The sequence below is a fragment of the Balaenoptera borealis genome (assembly GCF_965194805.1).
Source record: "Balaenoptera borealis genome assembly, chromosome: 16".
Taxonomy (NCBI): domain Eukaryota; kingdom Metazoa; phylum Chordata; class Mammalia; order Artiodactyla; family Balaenopteridae; genus Balaenoptera; species Balaenoptera borealis.
The window spans coordinates 16,950,480-16,966,076 of NC_138872.1; the positions used below are offsets into that span (position 1 = coordinate 16,950,480).

Below are 15,597 nucleotides of genomic sequence, written 5' to 3' on the forward strand. Positions count from 1 at the left end.
TTGCACAGCTCTCCCTGATGGGGACCACCCGCCTCTGGGATTAGCCCAATCGTGGATCCATCCAGGGAGGGGCAGCTCATTCCCTCGGGAGCCAGCCTCATCACCTGATACCTCTGGCACTCTCTTGTGTTGAGCCAAAGCCGGGGCACAGAGCTCACCTGGTCTTGCACTGCCTGGGCACCGTCCTGGGAGGAGAACCATGGCTGAGCTGAGACCCATGCCCCGCTCTGCCTTTTGGAGAACTGAGGCTCAGGCACCAGGGCTCAGCTCGCCCCAGGCTTTCTCCTGCTTGATCTGAAGCTGCCCAGACCAAGGGTTCTAACTCAGGGCAGGGGTAGGGCCTGGCCTGCTGGACAGGTGAGAAAACCTCCGCCCAGTGCCCCCTTCTTAGCAGGCAACTCAAGAGTCTGACTTCCATGCTGCCTCCTTCGCTGCCTTTTTATTAAAATGTCAATAACTTCCCAGTCATCCTAGTGCCTTAGAAACTGGCTGCTCTAATGTGCTCTGGAGGAACCCTGCACACCTCATTCCTGGCCTCCGCCAACACACAGTGGCAGGTGTCTGGCTCCTGCCCCGACAGAAGTGGCGGCTGGCCAAGGGCACCAAGCAAACCAGGGCAGAGCCCCGGGTCCTGCCCCTTTCCGGACAGAGCTGCCCCTGCTCTGCCAAGCTCCTCCTCCCCTACATCCCTCCTCCCACACACTCGCAAAGCCAGTTTAAAAAGAAAAACAAAAACCCACATAATGGTGTTGCATAAACTGTAGGGAAGAATTCCAACATACGGAAGACCTTGAAATAAACAGTGAAAGCTTCTCCTCCAACCCACCTTCAATCTCATTGCCAGGGGTAACTGCTGTTAACGAAATGGTGATTCTCCTTCCAGGCTTTTGTCTGCGCCCTCATCTACATATCACATCCATTTTCCCCCCAGACAAATGGGCCGTACTATACATATTGTTCAGCAACTCACTTTTTTTTCCCTCACACACAGCTTTCCATGTCAACACATACAACATTTTAAAAAACATCTGTATCACATTGTATACTGTGGGATTAGTTTCTCATTCCTATTTCCTATTCACTGTTCCTTTGCTGATGGACATTCAAACTGTTACCAAAATCGCAGTAATTCTAAGCGAGGCCGCAGAGAACATCTTCATGTTAATATCCTGTGACCTTGGGCAAGTGTTTCTGTCTGATAAACTCCTGCAAGTGGGAGTGCTGGGTTAATTTTGACCTATCTACTAAATTAGTGTAACGAGCTGTACCAACTGACATGGCTATCGGCAGTGCTTAAACTTGCCCTTTCCCCTCAAAATGCTGCAGAAAATAGCCAAGGCCACCCCTGCCCTGATGCCACTGCAGTAATGCAATCCCTCCCCATCTTCATCTTCCTTCTTCTTTCCCCTTCCAATCTCCCCGTCTCTTCTCTCTCAGCTGGCTGGATTCTGTAGTTTGGGTGTGAAGGTCTAAGATTCGTTCTCAGGGATGAGAAGGGGAAACGAGAGCCTGAACCAATAGGAACCCACCTCTGTGAATATTCCCTCCACCTTGACATTCCTCAGCCCACTTTTCTGTGCTTTATCTGGCCCCCTGTCCCTACTCCCACCAATACCCCCACTTGCACACACCCTCTCACACCTGCAGATTCATCCATAGGCAGAGGGAATAACAGGCATTGGACTGAAAAACCTGTTACCCATGTGGGCTGGGCGCAGGATGCCAACATTGTTCACACACAGGCCAGAGATGAGCCCCCCAGTTTTCTCTTAGGAAAAAAGATTTTTAGAAAGTGATAAATGTACAAAATTTAAAAAATCGAGCTGGACTAGGAGGTGGATAATGAAAAACTTCAGTTCCTTGTCTCATTCCTCATCGACAAGGAACGCACTTTAGCTGCTTCCTTTGGTAATTACCTCCACGTGTCTAAATAGCATGATTATACTGCGATTCCTCCATCTGTCATTTTTAGAAATTCGCAAGTGGCTTCCTTCTTTTTCTTTTTCTTTTTCTTTTTTTAACACCTTTATTGGAGTATAATTGCTTTACAATGCTGTGTTAGTTTCTGCTGTATAACATAGTGAATCAGCTATACATTTACATATATCCCCAGATCTCCTCCCTCTTGCGTCTCCCTCCCACCCTCCCTATCCCACCCCTCTAGGTGGTCACAAAGCACCAAGCTGATTTCCCTGTGCTATGCAGCTGCTTCCCACTAGCTATCTATTTTACATTTGGTAGTGTATATATGTCCATGCCACTCTCTCACTTCCTTCTTACAATATTTAGATCTTGCTCATCCAAATACACACTTCTGCTTTTCCTAAAGTTAATTAGTAACTGCCTCATTCGATGGCTTGAAATACTGAACATATACCTCTGTATACATACACACACGTATATAATTTTCTCTCAAACTCTCTGATAGAGTTGAAAATAGCCTCCTAATACAATAATATATCGATTTCAGTTTGTTTGGTTGTTTTATTCTCATCCTTCCTGGAGACTTTCATCCTTCTGTTCTCATCTGGGCAGCTGCTCAGTCGTCAACTTGGCCCTTCCTTTCCCATCACTCTAGAAATTCCCTTCGTCCTTCTCCTTTTTTTTTTTAAATTAAATTAAATTAAATTTTTTTGGCCATGCCGCGTGGCATGCAGGATCTTAGTTCCCCGACCAGGGATCGAACCTGTGCCCCCTGCAGTGGAAGCACAGAGTCTTAACCACTGGACCGCCAGGGAAGTCCCCTTTTTGTCCCTCTCCTTGTTGGAGGTCCTATTTCCTGGATCCTATGTTGTCCTCTTTTTTTTTTTAACATCTGTATTGGAGTATAATTGCTTTACAATGGTGTGTTAGTTTCTGCTTTATAACAAAGTGAATCAGCTATACATATACATATATCCCCATATCTCCTCCCTCTTGTATCTCCCTCCCACCCGCCCTATCCCACCCCTCCAGGTGGTCACAAAGCACCGAGCTGATCTCCTTGTGCTATGTGGCTGCTTCCCACTAGCTAGCTATTTTACATTTGGTAGTATATATAAGTCCATGCCAGTCTGTCCCTTCGTCCCAGCTTACCCTTCCCCCTCCCCGTGTCCTCAAGTCCACTCTCTACATCTGCGTCTTTATTCCTGTCCTGTCCCTAGGTTCTTCAGAACCATTTTTTTTTTTTTTAGATCCCATATATATGTGTTAGCATATGGTATTTATTTTTCTCTCTCTGTGTCCTCTTTTTTTTTTTAATCTTTAAAATTGTGGTCAAATCTATATAAATAAAATTTGCCATTTTAACCATTATGAAGTGGACAATTCAGTACCATTAAGTCCTTTCACAGTGTTGTACAACCACCATCATTATCTATTTCCAAAACTTTTTCATCACCCCAAAGAGAAACTCTGTAGCTACTAAGCAGTAACTCCCAATTCCCCCTTCACCACAGCCCCTGGTAACCTCTAATCTACTTTCTGTCTCTATTGCCTATTCTAGATACTTCATATAAGTGGAATCATACAATATTTGTCCTTTTGTACCTGGCTTATATCACTTAGCAAAATGTTCATCCATGTTGCTTAGTCCATTTTATGGTTGAATAATATTCCATTGTATGGATGGATATACCACTTTTTGTCCACCTATTCATCTATATTTTGTCTACCTATTCATCTATCAGTGGACACTTGGGTTGTTTCTACCTTTTGGCCATTGTGAATAATGCTTCAATGAACACTGGCATACAAATAATCTGTTTTCAAATCTTTTAGGTGTATACTTAGGAGTGAAATTGCTGGGTAATATGGTAATTCTATACTTAGCTTTTTGAGGAACCAAACTTCTCCTTGAAGAGCCAAAGTTTTCATGGTGGCTGCACCATTTTACATTCCAACCAGAAGTTTCTCCGCATCCTTGCCAACAATTATTATTTTCCTTTTTTTTTTTTTTTTGATTAAGGCATCCTAGTGAATGTGACATGGTATCTCATTGTGGTTTTGATTTGCATTTTTCCAATGACTAATGATGTTGAACATCTTCCCATGTGTTTATTAGCCATTTGTGTCAATGTATCTTCTTTGGAGAAATGTCTAGTCAAGTCCTCTGCCACTTTTTATTTGGGTTGCTTGTCTTTTTGTTGTTTAGTTTTAGGAATTCTTTATATATTCTGGATATTAAACTCTTGTCAGATATAAAATTTGCACCTATTCTCTCCCTACAGGTTTTCTTCTCACTTTTTTGATAATGTCCTTTGATAGACAAAAGTTTTTAATTTTTAAAAATAAATTTATTTATTTATATATTTTTGGCTGTGTTGGGTCTTCGTTGCTGTGCACGGGCTTCCTCTAGTTGCGGTGAGCGGGGGCTACTCTTTGTTGTGCTGTGCGGGCTTATTGCAGTGGCTTCTTTTGTTGTGGAGCATGGGCTCTAGGCACGCGGGCTTCAGTAGTTGTGGCTCGTGGGCTCTGGAGCACAGGCTCAGTAGTTGTGGCGCACGGGCTTAGTTGCTCCACAGCATGTGGGATCTTCCCGGACCAGGGCTCGAACCCGTGTCCCCTGCATTGGCAGGCAGATTCTTAACCACTGCGCCACCAGAGAAGTCCCAAAAGTTTTTAATTTTGATGAAGTTCAACTTATCTATTTTTTTTCTTTTGTTGCTTGTGCTTTTGGTGTCACATCTAGAATCCATTGTCAATTCCAAGGTCATAAAGATTTACCTCTATGTTTTCTTCTAAGGGTTTTATGGTTTTAGCTCTTACATTTGGGTCATTGATCCATTTTGAGTTCATTTTTTATATAGTGTAAGGTAGGCATACAACTTCACTTTTTTCACATGTGGAAATCCTATTGTCCTGTTCTTATCCCTACTGAATGGACCTGACACTCTTATCAAAAATCAATTGGCTGGGGGACTTCCCTGGTGGCGCAGTGGTTAAGAATCCGCCTGCCAATGCAGGGGACACGGGTTCGAGCCCTGGTCCGGGAAGATGCCACGTGCCGCGAAGCAACTAAGCCTGTGCACCACAACTACAGAGCCTGCACTCTAGAGCCTGCGAGCCACAACTACTGAGCCCGTGTGCCACAACTACTGAAGCCCACGTGCCTAGAGCCCGTGCTCCACAGCAAGAGAAGCCACCACAATGAGAAGCCCATGCACCGCAGTGAAGAGTAGCCCCCGCTCACTGCAAGTAGAGAAAGCTTGCACCCAGCAACGAAGACCCAATGCAGCCAAAAAAAAAAAAAAAATCAATTGGCTGGGGCTTCCGTGGTGGCGCAGTGGTTAAGAATCCGCCTGCCAATGCAGAGGACATGGGTTTGAGCCCTGGTCCGGGAAGATCCCACATACTGCAGAAGAACTAAGCCCGTGTGCCACAACTACTGAGCCTGCGCGCCTAGAGCCCATGCTCCGCAACAAGAGAAGCCACTGCAATGAGAAGCCCGTGCACTGCAACGAAGAGTAGCCCCCACGTGCCGCAAGTAGAGAAAGCCTGCACGCTGCAACTAGAGAAAGCCCGCATGCAGCAACGAAGACCCAACACAGCCAAAAATAAAAATAAATAAAATAAATTTATTAAAAAGTCAATTGGCCATAAATGTATGGGTTTATTTCTGGACTCACAGTTCTATTCAATTGGTCTTTAGGTCTGCCCTATGTCAGTATCATACATTTTGATTACATTATCTTTGCAGTCAGTTTTGAAATCACGAAATCTGAGTCTTCCAACTTTGTTCCTTTTCAAGATTGTTTTGGCTTTTGGGAGCCCCTTGCAATTCCATACAAACATGAGAATCAGATTTTACATTCCTGCAAAAAAGGTCATTGGAATTTTGATAGGGTTTGCACCGACCTATAGATAACTTTGGGTAGTATTGACGTCTTAATATTAAGTCTTCCTACCCATGAATATTAATTCTTTCCATTTGTCATGTTGAGGAAGTTCCCTTCTATTCCTAGTTTTCTGACAGTTTTTATTGTGAAAAGGTGCTGGATTTTTGTCAGATGCCTTTTCTGCATCAATTGAGATGATCATATGTTTTCTCCCTTCATTCTAGCAACGTGGCATATTATACAGATTGGTTTCCTTATGTTGAAAAGACATATCCTTGCATTCCTGGGATCTTCTTCCTTTTTTATATACTCTCTCATTTTGATGGAACACACCCTCCAGTGGCTTCCTGAGGAAAGGTGCATAGGAGGTAAAAGTTTGAAACTTTGTATGTTTGAAAATGTTCTGCTTTCATATTTGACCGATAGCTTGGCTGGGTACAGAATTCTAGGGTAGAAATAATTTTCCTTTGGAAATTGTGAAGACATTACTCCTTTCTCTTGCTTCCAGCATAGCTATTGAGACGTTCAGTGCTACTGTAATTCATGTTCCTTTGGATGTGACCTGTCTTATTCCCTCTGGAAGCTTTTAGATCTTCTCTTTGTTCTCATTATTCTGACATCTCACTGTAATGAGACTTGGTGTCATTCCTTTTACATCCATTGTGCTGGGCATTCAGTGTGATTTTTTAATTTGTCTCTCTGTGAAATTTCCTTTTTTTTTTTTTTTAAGTTTGTTTTTGTTTCATATAATTTGTTTTCTCTGTTCTCTCTTAAAGGCATTCCTGTTAGTTGTATATTGGACTTCTAGTTAGTCCTCTAATTTTCTTATTCTTTCCCATTTTCATCTCTTTTTTTATTCCACTTTTGCGGCAATATCAACTTTATCTTTCAACCTTGTATTGAGTTATCTCTGCAATCATATTTGAAATTTCCAAAAGTCCCTACTTGTCACTCAATGTTTCTTTTCCTTTTATAGCAGCCATGGCTGGTAGACGATTAACTTTGGACAAATGGAAGGATCAATTATTCCACTATGATAGTAGGAAAGAAGGAAGGATGGATGTAGGTAGGAGGGGACTGGAAGATGAGGTGGCTGGAAGGTGGGGTACTCCTGATGACCCCCATTTTCTCTGTGACATAGATGGTGAGGACATCTATTGAGACAACTGGGAAGTTGATGGGGTAGAAGGTTTGAGGAGCATGAAAAGGGAAGTCAAACCTAAGCCACCACCCACCCCCCAAATTCCAGCTGCTTCCTGGGCAGCCCTAAGGGTTTACATTGAAGCCAGAGATCATCAGTCAACCATGGCAACAATCTACTCGGTAAGATAAGTTCCTGGTTAAGGTGTGGAGAAGATGGGCTCTTGGACAGCTCCACGGTTGGTATTCTAGCCAAGTAGTCTGGCTACAGCAGTGGGGCAAAGGAATTAAGGATGTTGACAGAAAGGGGTTGATGTGATTGAATATTTCTGCCACTTTCCCATCAGCTCATACTATCTCTGGGAACCTTAACAAATTCTAACTGTTCAGCTTGACATTTCCCCACCCCAAAATTTGAGGTTATTTTAAAAACCAGAGGCTTTATTGAATTTTCTGCCCTTGACCATTTATAAACTGTCAAGGCTCAGGCCATTTTCATGCTGTTTTCAGGGGGTTCCCATTGTTTACATTTCTCAGTGTTGACAAGTATCCCCATTTATCTTTATCCTTTGTTTTTTATCTTTAAAATAGAATAAAAATCAGGTTCTTTAGGACCCCTAACAGCAAACAGAATGCTTTAATCTCTTCAGTAATGGCACAATATTCATTTTGTGTTCTCTGGATGTTGGATCATGAAAAGAGAAACAGACTCTGATAGCAAATCATCCCGTTCTTCAGGTTTATTTATGTTGTTTCAATACACTGACAAAATACACCACATTTTGTTTGTTACTTTTTCTCTCTCAAGAGTCAAGAGTGACTTTATCTTTAACCAGCGGATTCTCTTAAAGAACACGCACATGTGCGTGCACACACAAACACGCGCAGACACACACACACACACTCACGAGGCAAGTACAAAAAACATTAACTCCACCAAAGTGCATGTGAATGAAAGTGCAAACAGGCTTCATTTTTGAACTCTGGGATCATTCTCCTGCTTCATATATTAAACAGAAAGCGTCTCACTGCCCTAGGCCAGGGCTGGGCAAGGGCTGGGAGAGGCTGCTGGGGGCCAAAGGGTATGTGGTTCCTGCTGCTGGAGAGCAGGGTGGAGGGCACAGGGCAGCGGTGCCAACTCCCTCCCCTCACCCCTCACCGCACGCGCCCAGGTCAAGGTGCAATGATCTCATTTGGGAAAGGGATAGGGGTGAAGGGGCAGCGGGGTGGACAGAAGGCAGATTTCTTTCCCCCTTTTTTATGATTTGGTTTCTTTCCAGAGTTTGATGTTGGCGCAGACAGTGCTGAGGTCTCCAAGTTCGGAGGCCTGGGGGCCCTTTTCTCCAAGGCCCTTGGTCCACCCTGTCTCTCCTGTAGACAAGCATTAGGATGGTGGTGGACAGACCCACATGGCACAGCTGTCCCAGCTGCGCTCCTTAGAAGTGGAGAGGCCCCACAGCACAGCTGTGTGTACTTGCTGTCTTCTCCTCACACCAGAGTCAACGAGCATCTCTCCCCAGTTTCACAAGGAGCAGACGAGGCCACGGAGCTGGTGGGTTGTACTGCCACCCAAGCAACCAAGAGAGAGAGGCTCAGCTCGCTCCTCCTTACTCCTGGCCAAGGGGGCCCCAGCGCAGCCTCTGTAAACCCAACCCCCAGCCCGAGGCAGGGCCTGGCCGAGCCCTTCCAGGAAGGTAGGGCCTCTGAGGACCGTCTGCAGCCCTGCGGCAGCTCAGCTGGGGGAGCTGAATTGCTGCCCTGGCCAAGCTGCCTCTGTGAGAGAAGGTCCCCTCCTGGACTGGGGCACGAACTCAACAGAGCTTTGGGTTTCCCAAAGACAAAGCTTCATATTTTAACAATAATAGCCCTTGACATTTTCCCAGCACCGGGCCTCACACCTGCACCCCGTCAAACACTTCCAAGAGTGCCCTACACGCACCCGCACATACACATCACATGATGGACAGCAGGGGTCTGGGGAAGGCCCCTGGCTCCACAGGAGCTTGGCGGTGGCGCCTCACCTCCACGTGTGGGGCTGGCTCTTGCCGTGGCCTCTGCCCCCGCCCCTGTAGGCTGGGAGGCGGGCTTGGCAGTGGCTCAGTGGAGGCTAGGCCCCCTCTTGGACAGAAAGGTCAAAGTCCCAGAGCCCTGGCAGGCACCCGGCTGGCAGTGCAAGACAGATGGAGAGTGGTAAGAGAGGCTTAAGGGGCATGGAGACTTCGAAGATAGAATTCACCTTCTTCCCAACTCCCAACTCCAAGGGGTGTTTGTAAGACTCCCCAAGAGCAAGACATTTAAGGGACAGGTTGAATGTGATGCCATGGGGTGTATGTGCCAGGCAGAGTGCTACACCCCCACGGCGGGAGGCCTGGCAGGCATAGGGCCCTTACCCCCCGGGCAACACGTTGGCTGAGACCCATGGCTGCAGAGAAGGATGCTATACCCAGCTTTGAAAGCCACCATGCCTGCCGGACTGCGCTGCTGGCCCAAGGCCCGAGGTTATCTCATGTACCCTGGGGCTGGCCTCGGCCACCTAGCCAGCCAGGGTGCCTCCTCTTTATACCTGACACAGAAGGGGTGTAGGGGGGACATCGTGGAACCATAACCTCTGCTACAGAAGTTAAACAGGTTCTAACCACCCACTCTACTGGAAACAGGACGGGGCATGGGACACTAAAATACCAAGTGGTCCAGAACTGGGCGTGTTGAAGAAGGCATCCTGGCTCAGAATCCCCCACTTCCAGGCAAAAAAGAGAAAGGCAGCCAAAGCCTCCCAATGGATCCTATGAAGACATACCTCTGGGGCTCACCCATCTAAGGGGGAAGAGCCAGCGGGGTCTGGCTGGGCCGTGCCCAGGAAACCAGGCAGCAGAATGTGGGCAGCAAAACCAGCAGACAGAAAGAGGGGAGGTGTCTTTTTGAATAAATACATTTTTGGCAGGGTCGCTTCCTGATAGGAGGAAAGGGAACAAGGAAGCAAGAGCGCAGAGAGATGCCAAAGAGAAAAGGTCCTCAGATTGGAGGACTCCTGTTCTACCAGACTGTTCTTAACGGCTGAGAGAAAGACCCTCTGGTGATGAAACAAGTCGCTGGAGATGCGGGGCCGCCATGGGTGGGGCACCTTCAAACTTCTCCATCAGTGGTGCTCCCCCCGCCCAGTCTCACCCTCACCGGTGTGCCCGCTGGCAGATGAGCTCTAGGACTCGGGGGCCAGGACTCCATCCTCCCCAGGGCTCCTCTGCTTCCCTGTACCTTGTACAAGGCAGGCCCGGAGAGAAGGACCACCCCTGATAAGGGATAGAGGGTGGCAGGGGCACGGATGGGGTGTGAGGAACTCAAGCCGGGAAGGAGGCAGCAGCTGCAGAGGGAGATATTTAAGAGACCAGCCCTGAGCCAGTCATTTTAAGGTGTCGTCGGCGTTTTTGAACATGAGAATGGCGTTATAGATCTTCAAGGCTGGGCCCAGCTTGACACTCATGATCTTCACAATGTCCGCCTGTGTCAGCAAAAGGAAGGCCTCGCCGTCAATCATCTGAGGAGTTGCGGGAGGGAGGTGGAAAGCGGAGAAGGTGGAGAGGGTCACGGGGAAGGAGGGTGTGTGCGTGGGGAGTGGAGAGGGAGAAAGAAAATAGGAGTAAAGGACAGATGGGGGAAAGGGAAACAGGAGGGAGGGGGAGAGGGAGGAGAAAGGACAAGGGAGGGAGGAAGGAAAAAAGGAAGACAGCAATGGGGAGAGAGAAGGAAAGAAAGATATCCACTGGTTTCCCCACGTCCACACACACACACATGCACACGCACGCACACACGTGCTCGCTCTCTCTCTTTCTGCTGGCTGGTCTGGATTTCAGTATGTGTTTACATAATGTCCTCTGAGTCCTCACTGACAGCGGCTTCAAAATACCTGCTGTTGCTGTCCCCACATAAGGATCAATCTTGGCACTGCGAATAGTAAATAAGCAGACACCGAGGGCATTCCCACGTGCTGCAGGCTGAGCGCTACCATGTTACCTATGAGCTATTCTTGAGAAGGAAGGGGGGGGTGGGGAAGGAAGAGAGGAAGAGAGAAAAAAAGAGATTAAATCTGAATCTAACCAACCTCTGCACCTGACGTCCAGTTTATAAGAAACACAGGGGAGAGTAGACCTAGTTAAACAACACCACGAAGAAGCAGTGAGACAGATCCAGAAGTTCACATTCACCAAGACTGTTTCCAATGTCACAAAAAAATAAAAAAAATAAAGAAGTAAAAAAAAGAGAGGAAACTATTCTAGAATAGAAGATATTTAAGAGACATAACAACCCAAACCAACTGTGTGGACCTTGCTTGGGTCCTGGCTCAAAAACACCAACTGCAAAAGATACTCTGGGCACGAGCAGGGAAATTTGAATACAGGCTGGGTATTAGGTGATATAAAGGAGCTACTGTCCGCTTGTTCAGTGGGGTAACAAGGTTGTGGTGATGCGGAGAAAGACTTTAGTTTTTAGAGATGCGTGCTGAAGTACTCAGGGGTGAAATGTCATGATAGCCATTATCTACTTAAAACTACTTCACCTGGGACTTCCCTGGTGGCGCAGTGGTTAAGAATCCGCCTGCCAATGCAGGGGACATGGCTTTGAGCCCTGGTCCGGGAGGATCCCACATGCTGTGGAGCAACTAAGCCCACGAGCCACAACTACTGAAGCCCGTGAGCCTAGAGCCCGTGCTCCACAACAAGAGAAGCCACCGCGATGAGAAGCCCACGCACCGCAATGAAGAGCAGCCCCCGCTCGCCGCAACTAGAGAAAGCCCGCGCGCAGCAACGAAGACCCAACGCAGCCATAAATAAATAAAATAAATTACCTTTCTTAAAAAAAAAACCAAAAACTGCTTCATCTAAAAATAGGTGAAGCAAATAATTGTTAATTCTCCGGGATAGGGAGATGGGTAGGGAAAGGGAGGGGAGAAGCCCGTTGCGGAGGAGGGAAAGAGATGCAGAGAGCCAGGGAGGGAGATGGGGCTAGGGGTGTGGTATGGTGAGCACAAGGGCCTTTTCTCTCAGCGGGTGGGCCTGGCTGGGCTGCGGAGCCTCTGGGCAGGAGGGCCATGTGGCTCCTGGTCCCACCATTTGGCTTGATGAATCCCCTCCTCTGGGTACTGGGACCCTTTTTTTTGAAAAGGTATCATCCCTCTTATGCTCCCTCCTTAAGAATCATGGCAAACAAAACACTTCTATGGTGTTTCTTATGTTCTTAAAGAAACATAAGCGTTTAAACATAAACATCTTTCTTATGTTCCAACACTGTTCTTAAACACTTTTGGTATATTAACTGATTTAATAATTCTCACAACACCCCTCTTAAGCAGTACCAGTATTAATTACCCCCATTTTACAGGTGAGGAAACTGAGGCAGAAAGACTAAGGAATTTGCCCTCATCACATGATGCTGGACCAGGCACACAGCAGACATCAATAATTATTTGCTGAGTAAATTAAACAAATACATGAGAGCTACAATAAAGGTGACAAGGGGAGGAATGGGCAGACTTTTCTTAGGCCCATCAGTGCCAACCACCAGACTGAACAGACTATCCCTAAGACCATCTATCCGATATGCCCATCTATCTATCTACCCATCTATCTAATTTCTCACTCATGAAGCATCCCTCTAATGAATGGTCTGTGTCCTGGCTGGAAAGAATCCTGACTCATGTCCCTGAAAGCATCAGTTCAGCCAGAGAAAGCCCATTCCTTGGAGCATGGTCCTCCCTGGGGAAATGGATGACATGGACCCGATCCCGGAGAAGGTAATCCTCAGACCCTGTAAAGGTCCTCCTCCACCCTGAGACTCTGTTTGATGCCGGTGGGCCACCAGCACACCTTCCCCACTTTTGCCATTGTTTTTTTGTTTCACAGATCATGCGGAACTGAGTTACACAGCAGATGTTCCTGGGAGAGATAGACCTTTTCCTAAAAAGGGGAGGATGCCCAAGGATCAAACTCTGGGGTGATTCCACAGCTGGCTAAACCACTGCACTCAAAGAGCATTGATTTGTGACCTGTTGTCACCTACAGGAAGATCTCTAATGGGTGTCACGTGCTTCTGCTCTGTCTCGTTAAACACGTGCAGTGAAGACTTGGTGGAAGACACAGAAAGCTTAGTTTTCAAATGCACAAGTTGTTTAAGGCTGGAAAGCCCTATGAATATCAGAGATGACAGAATCAAGATTTAAAACAATGAGACTATGAAACCAACGAGAGAACATTTAATAGGGATAAATGTAAAGTTTTACATTAGGCTAAAAAAAAAACCAAAAAAACCCCAGTGGTACAAGTAACACACTGGAAAATTTGGTTAGACTATAATAGATAATTGACAGAAAAGGCACTTGGGGGACTTTTTGATGAACTCCAAACTGGTGTGGTGTGGCTGTAATAAAGCTAGTGCAAACTTAAGTTTTGCCAACAAAAACATAGGGTTCAAATCCGGAGAAGGAGAAAACAATGCAAATGCCCACTAACAGAACTGTGGGATTTTCTTAAAACAGAGCACTGCTCAGAAATAAAAAGGAGCTAATGACTGGTGTACACTCTAACATGGATGAACCTCCAAAACATTACACTGAAAAGAGACAGACGCAAAAGAGTACGTGCTGTATGATTCCACCTATATGAAGTTCAAGAACAGGTAAAACTAATTTAAGGTGCTAGAAATTAGAACAGTGGTTGCCTATGAGAGCTGACGAAAGGGGCCAGGAAAGAACTTTCTGGTATGATGGAAATGTTTTATATCTTGATTGACATATTGGGTTCAGGGTACATACATTTCACAAAACTTGTAGAATTGTACTTTTAAGATGTGTGCATTTCACTCCATGCATATTTTACCTCCATTAAGAAAACAAAACGTCTAGGTGTCAGCTCATAGGTTGTAACAAAGGTCCCACTCTGGTGGGCGTGCTGATAATGGGGGAGGCTGTGCATGTGTAGGGGGCAGGGGGTACGTGGGAACTCTCTGTACCTTCCTCTCAATTTTCCTTGAACCTAAAACTGCTCTAAAAAAAATAAAGTCTTTTTAAAAACAAAAGCATCAGACATACAGGGGAGCAGCAGCCCAGTGTGTTCTGTGTTGGTCAGACGGCATCTGAAACTCGGGGCATAGACACGTTCCGATAAGAAGATCGTCAACCCAGAAGGCAAGCACCCAGAGTGGGGAGGAGTTTGGGAGCGCCACCACCCAAGGGTCAATGAAGAAACTGGCTGTGTTGGGCCTGGATAAAGAGATTCTTCCAGGGAAAGAGGAATATACTTCTTTCTCCTGGGCACCTGACCTGGAGGTGGCATCTATGGGGAGCTGAAACTACGCTCTCTTGGGTTAAGGGGGGTATGTGTATTCTTTGGAAGGAAGACCTAAACAAACTGAAAGGTCCCTTCCAATTTCAAACTCTACAAATTAGGAGAGTCATGATAAAGCTCTTTATTTAAGGACAACTACACATTGAAAGCCAGAAACACCATGGATTGAGCTCTCCCTGTAACAGGCATGTGGCTATAGTGATGTGATTTGTATATTACTCTACAGCATTGGTATATAATAATATAGATGCTGATGATATAGTTACACTAGACATTCTGGTACAGTGATCCACTCATCATTTCCAGTGCTCACATGGCCCTGCAAGATAGTCATCATTATACCCATTTTATCTCTATTTTTTTGGCCATGCTGCATGGCTTATGGGATCTCAGTTCTCCAACCAGGGATTGATCCTGGGCCATGACAGTAAAAGCGCCGAATCCTAACCACTAGACCACCAGGGAACTCCCCATCTCTATCTCACGGATGAGAAGATGCAGACTCAAAAGAGCTCCAACCAGCAGAACTAGGATTCAAATCCACCTGTCCACAAAACTAGTGGTCTTTCCTACAGCTCACTGCTTCTCAACTTTGGTAAGCTTTTGGGTCTTAATTTTAAGTGTGTGTTAGGATCCTTGCAGTAAATGGCAATAGCTGTGCCAGTCAAAATACACTTTAACTGACTGCCATTGAGGAAGCTAAGTTTGGAAAACAAAAGTTCGAGCAGAGAGCACAACTTTTGTTGTGAATGGAATCCTGTTTCCAGGATGGTCTCCCTTCCTGAGGACGGTCTGAACAGAGGGTTTGGTTCCCAAGCTGGGCCATGGCGCGTACCAGATTTTTCCCAGAGACGTGGGTCACTATGACTGGTCCCCCAGGTGGGACGACAGAGGGCCCTCTCTAGCTGGGGGCAGTGCTGGGGAGGGCTCCTGCGTCCTGCCATCTCAATGATGGTGACCCTCCTCTGTCCCCACCCTACGCTTTGCACCTTACCTCATCTTTGAAGAGCCGCGCTTGGTCCTCACAACCTGTCAGTGTCTGAACAAAGCCGAAGACCTTGGAAACCAAAGGAGACATGTTGCCAAGGGGACGGGGCTCGGGAGAGGAGGGAGGAGGCGGGCCTACCCGGCCTTGGTGCCTCCTGGGCTCTGACAGTGTTGCTTTTTCTTGTCAGCCTAAGAGGATCTTGCATCTCCGTGCTGCTGGGTGAGCGAGGTGAGGCCCCTTGCTCCCGAGGCCCAGGCCTGAGCCTGTCTCTCCTACCGGAGCAGCAGCACGCCCTCCTCCCCATCCACCAGGATGGGCC

The 15,597-nt window shown here is 46.6% G+C and overlaps 1 protein-coding gene across 9 annotated transcripts in view; it reads right to left on the reverse strand.

Moving 5' to 3' along the window:
• Positions 1 to 1,994: 1,994 nt before the first annotated feature.
• Positions 1,995 to 15,597, reverse strand: part of L3MBTL1 (L3MBTL histone methyl-lysine binding protein 1) — a 43,131-nt gene continuing 29,528 nt past the window's right edge. For 3 of the 9 annotated variants that reach the window (XM_082361710.1, XM_082361715.1, XM_082361709.1), the window contains 2 exons: positions 15,285 to 15,347; positions 1,995 to 10,488 (listed from right to left, as the gene is read on the reverse strand). In XM_082361710.1, coding sequence (XP_082217836.1) covers positions 10,354 to 10,488; positions 15,285 to 15,347 — 198 coding nt within the window. In that variant the 3' untranslated portion in view covers positions 1,995 to 10,353. The other 6 variants (XM_082361713.1, XM_082361712.1, XM_082361718.1 and 3 more) reach the window with 6 other exon arrangements.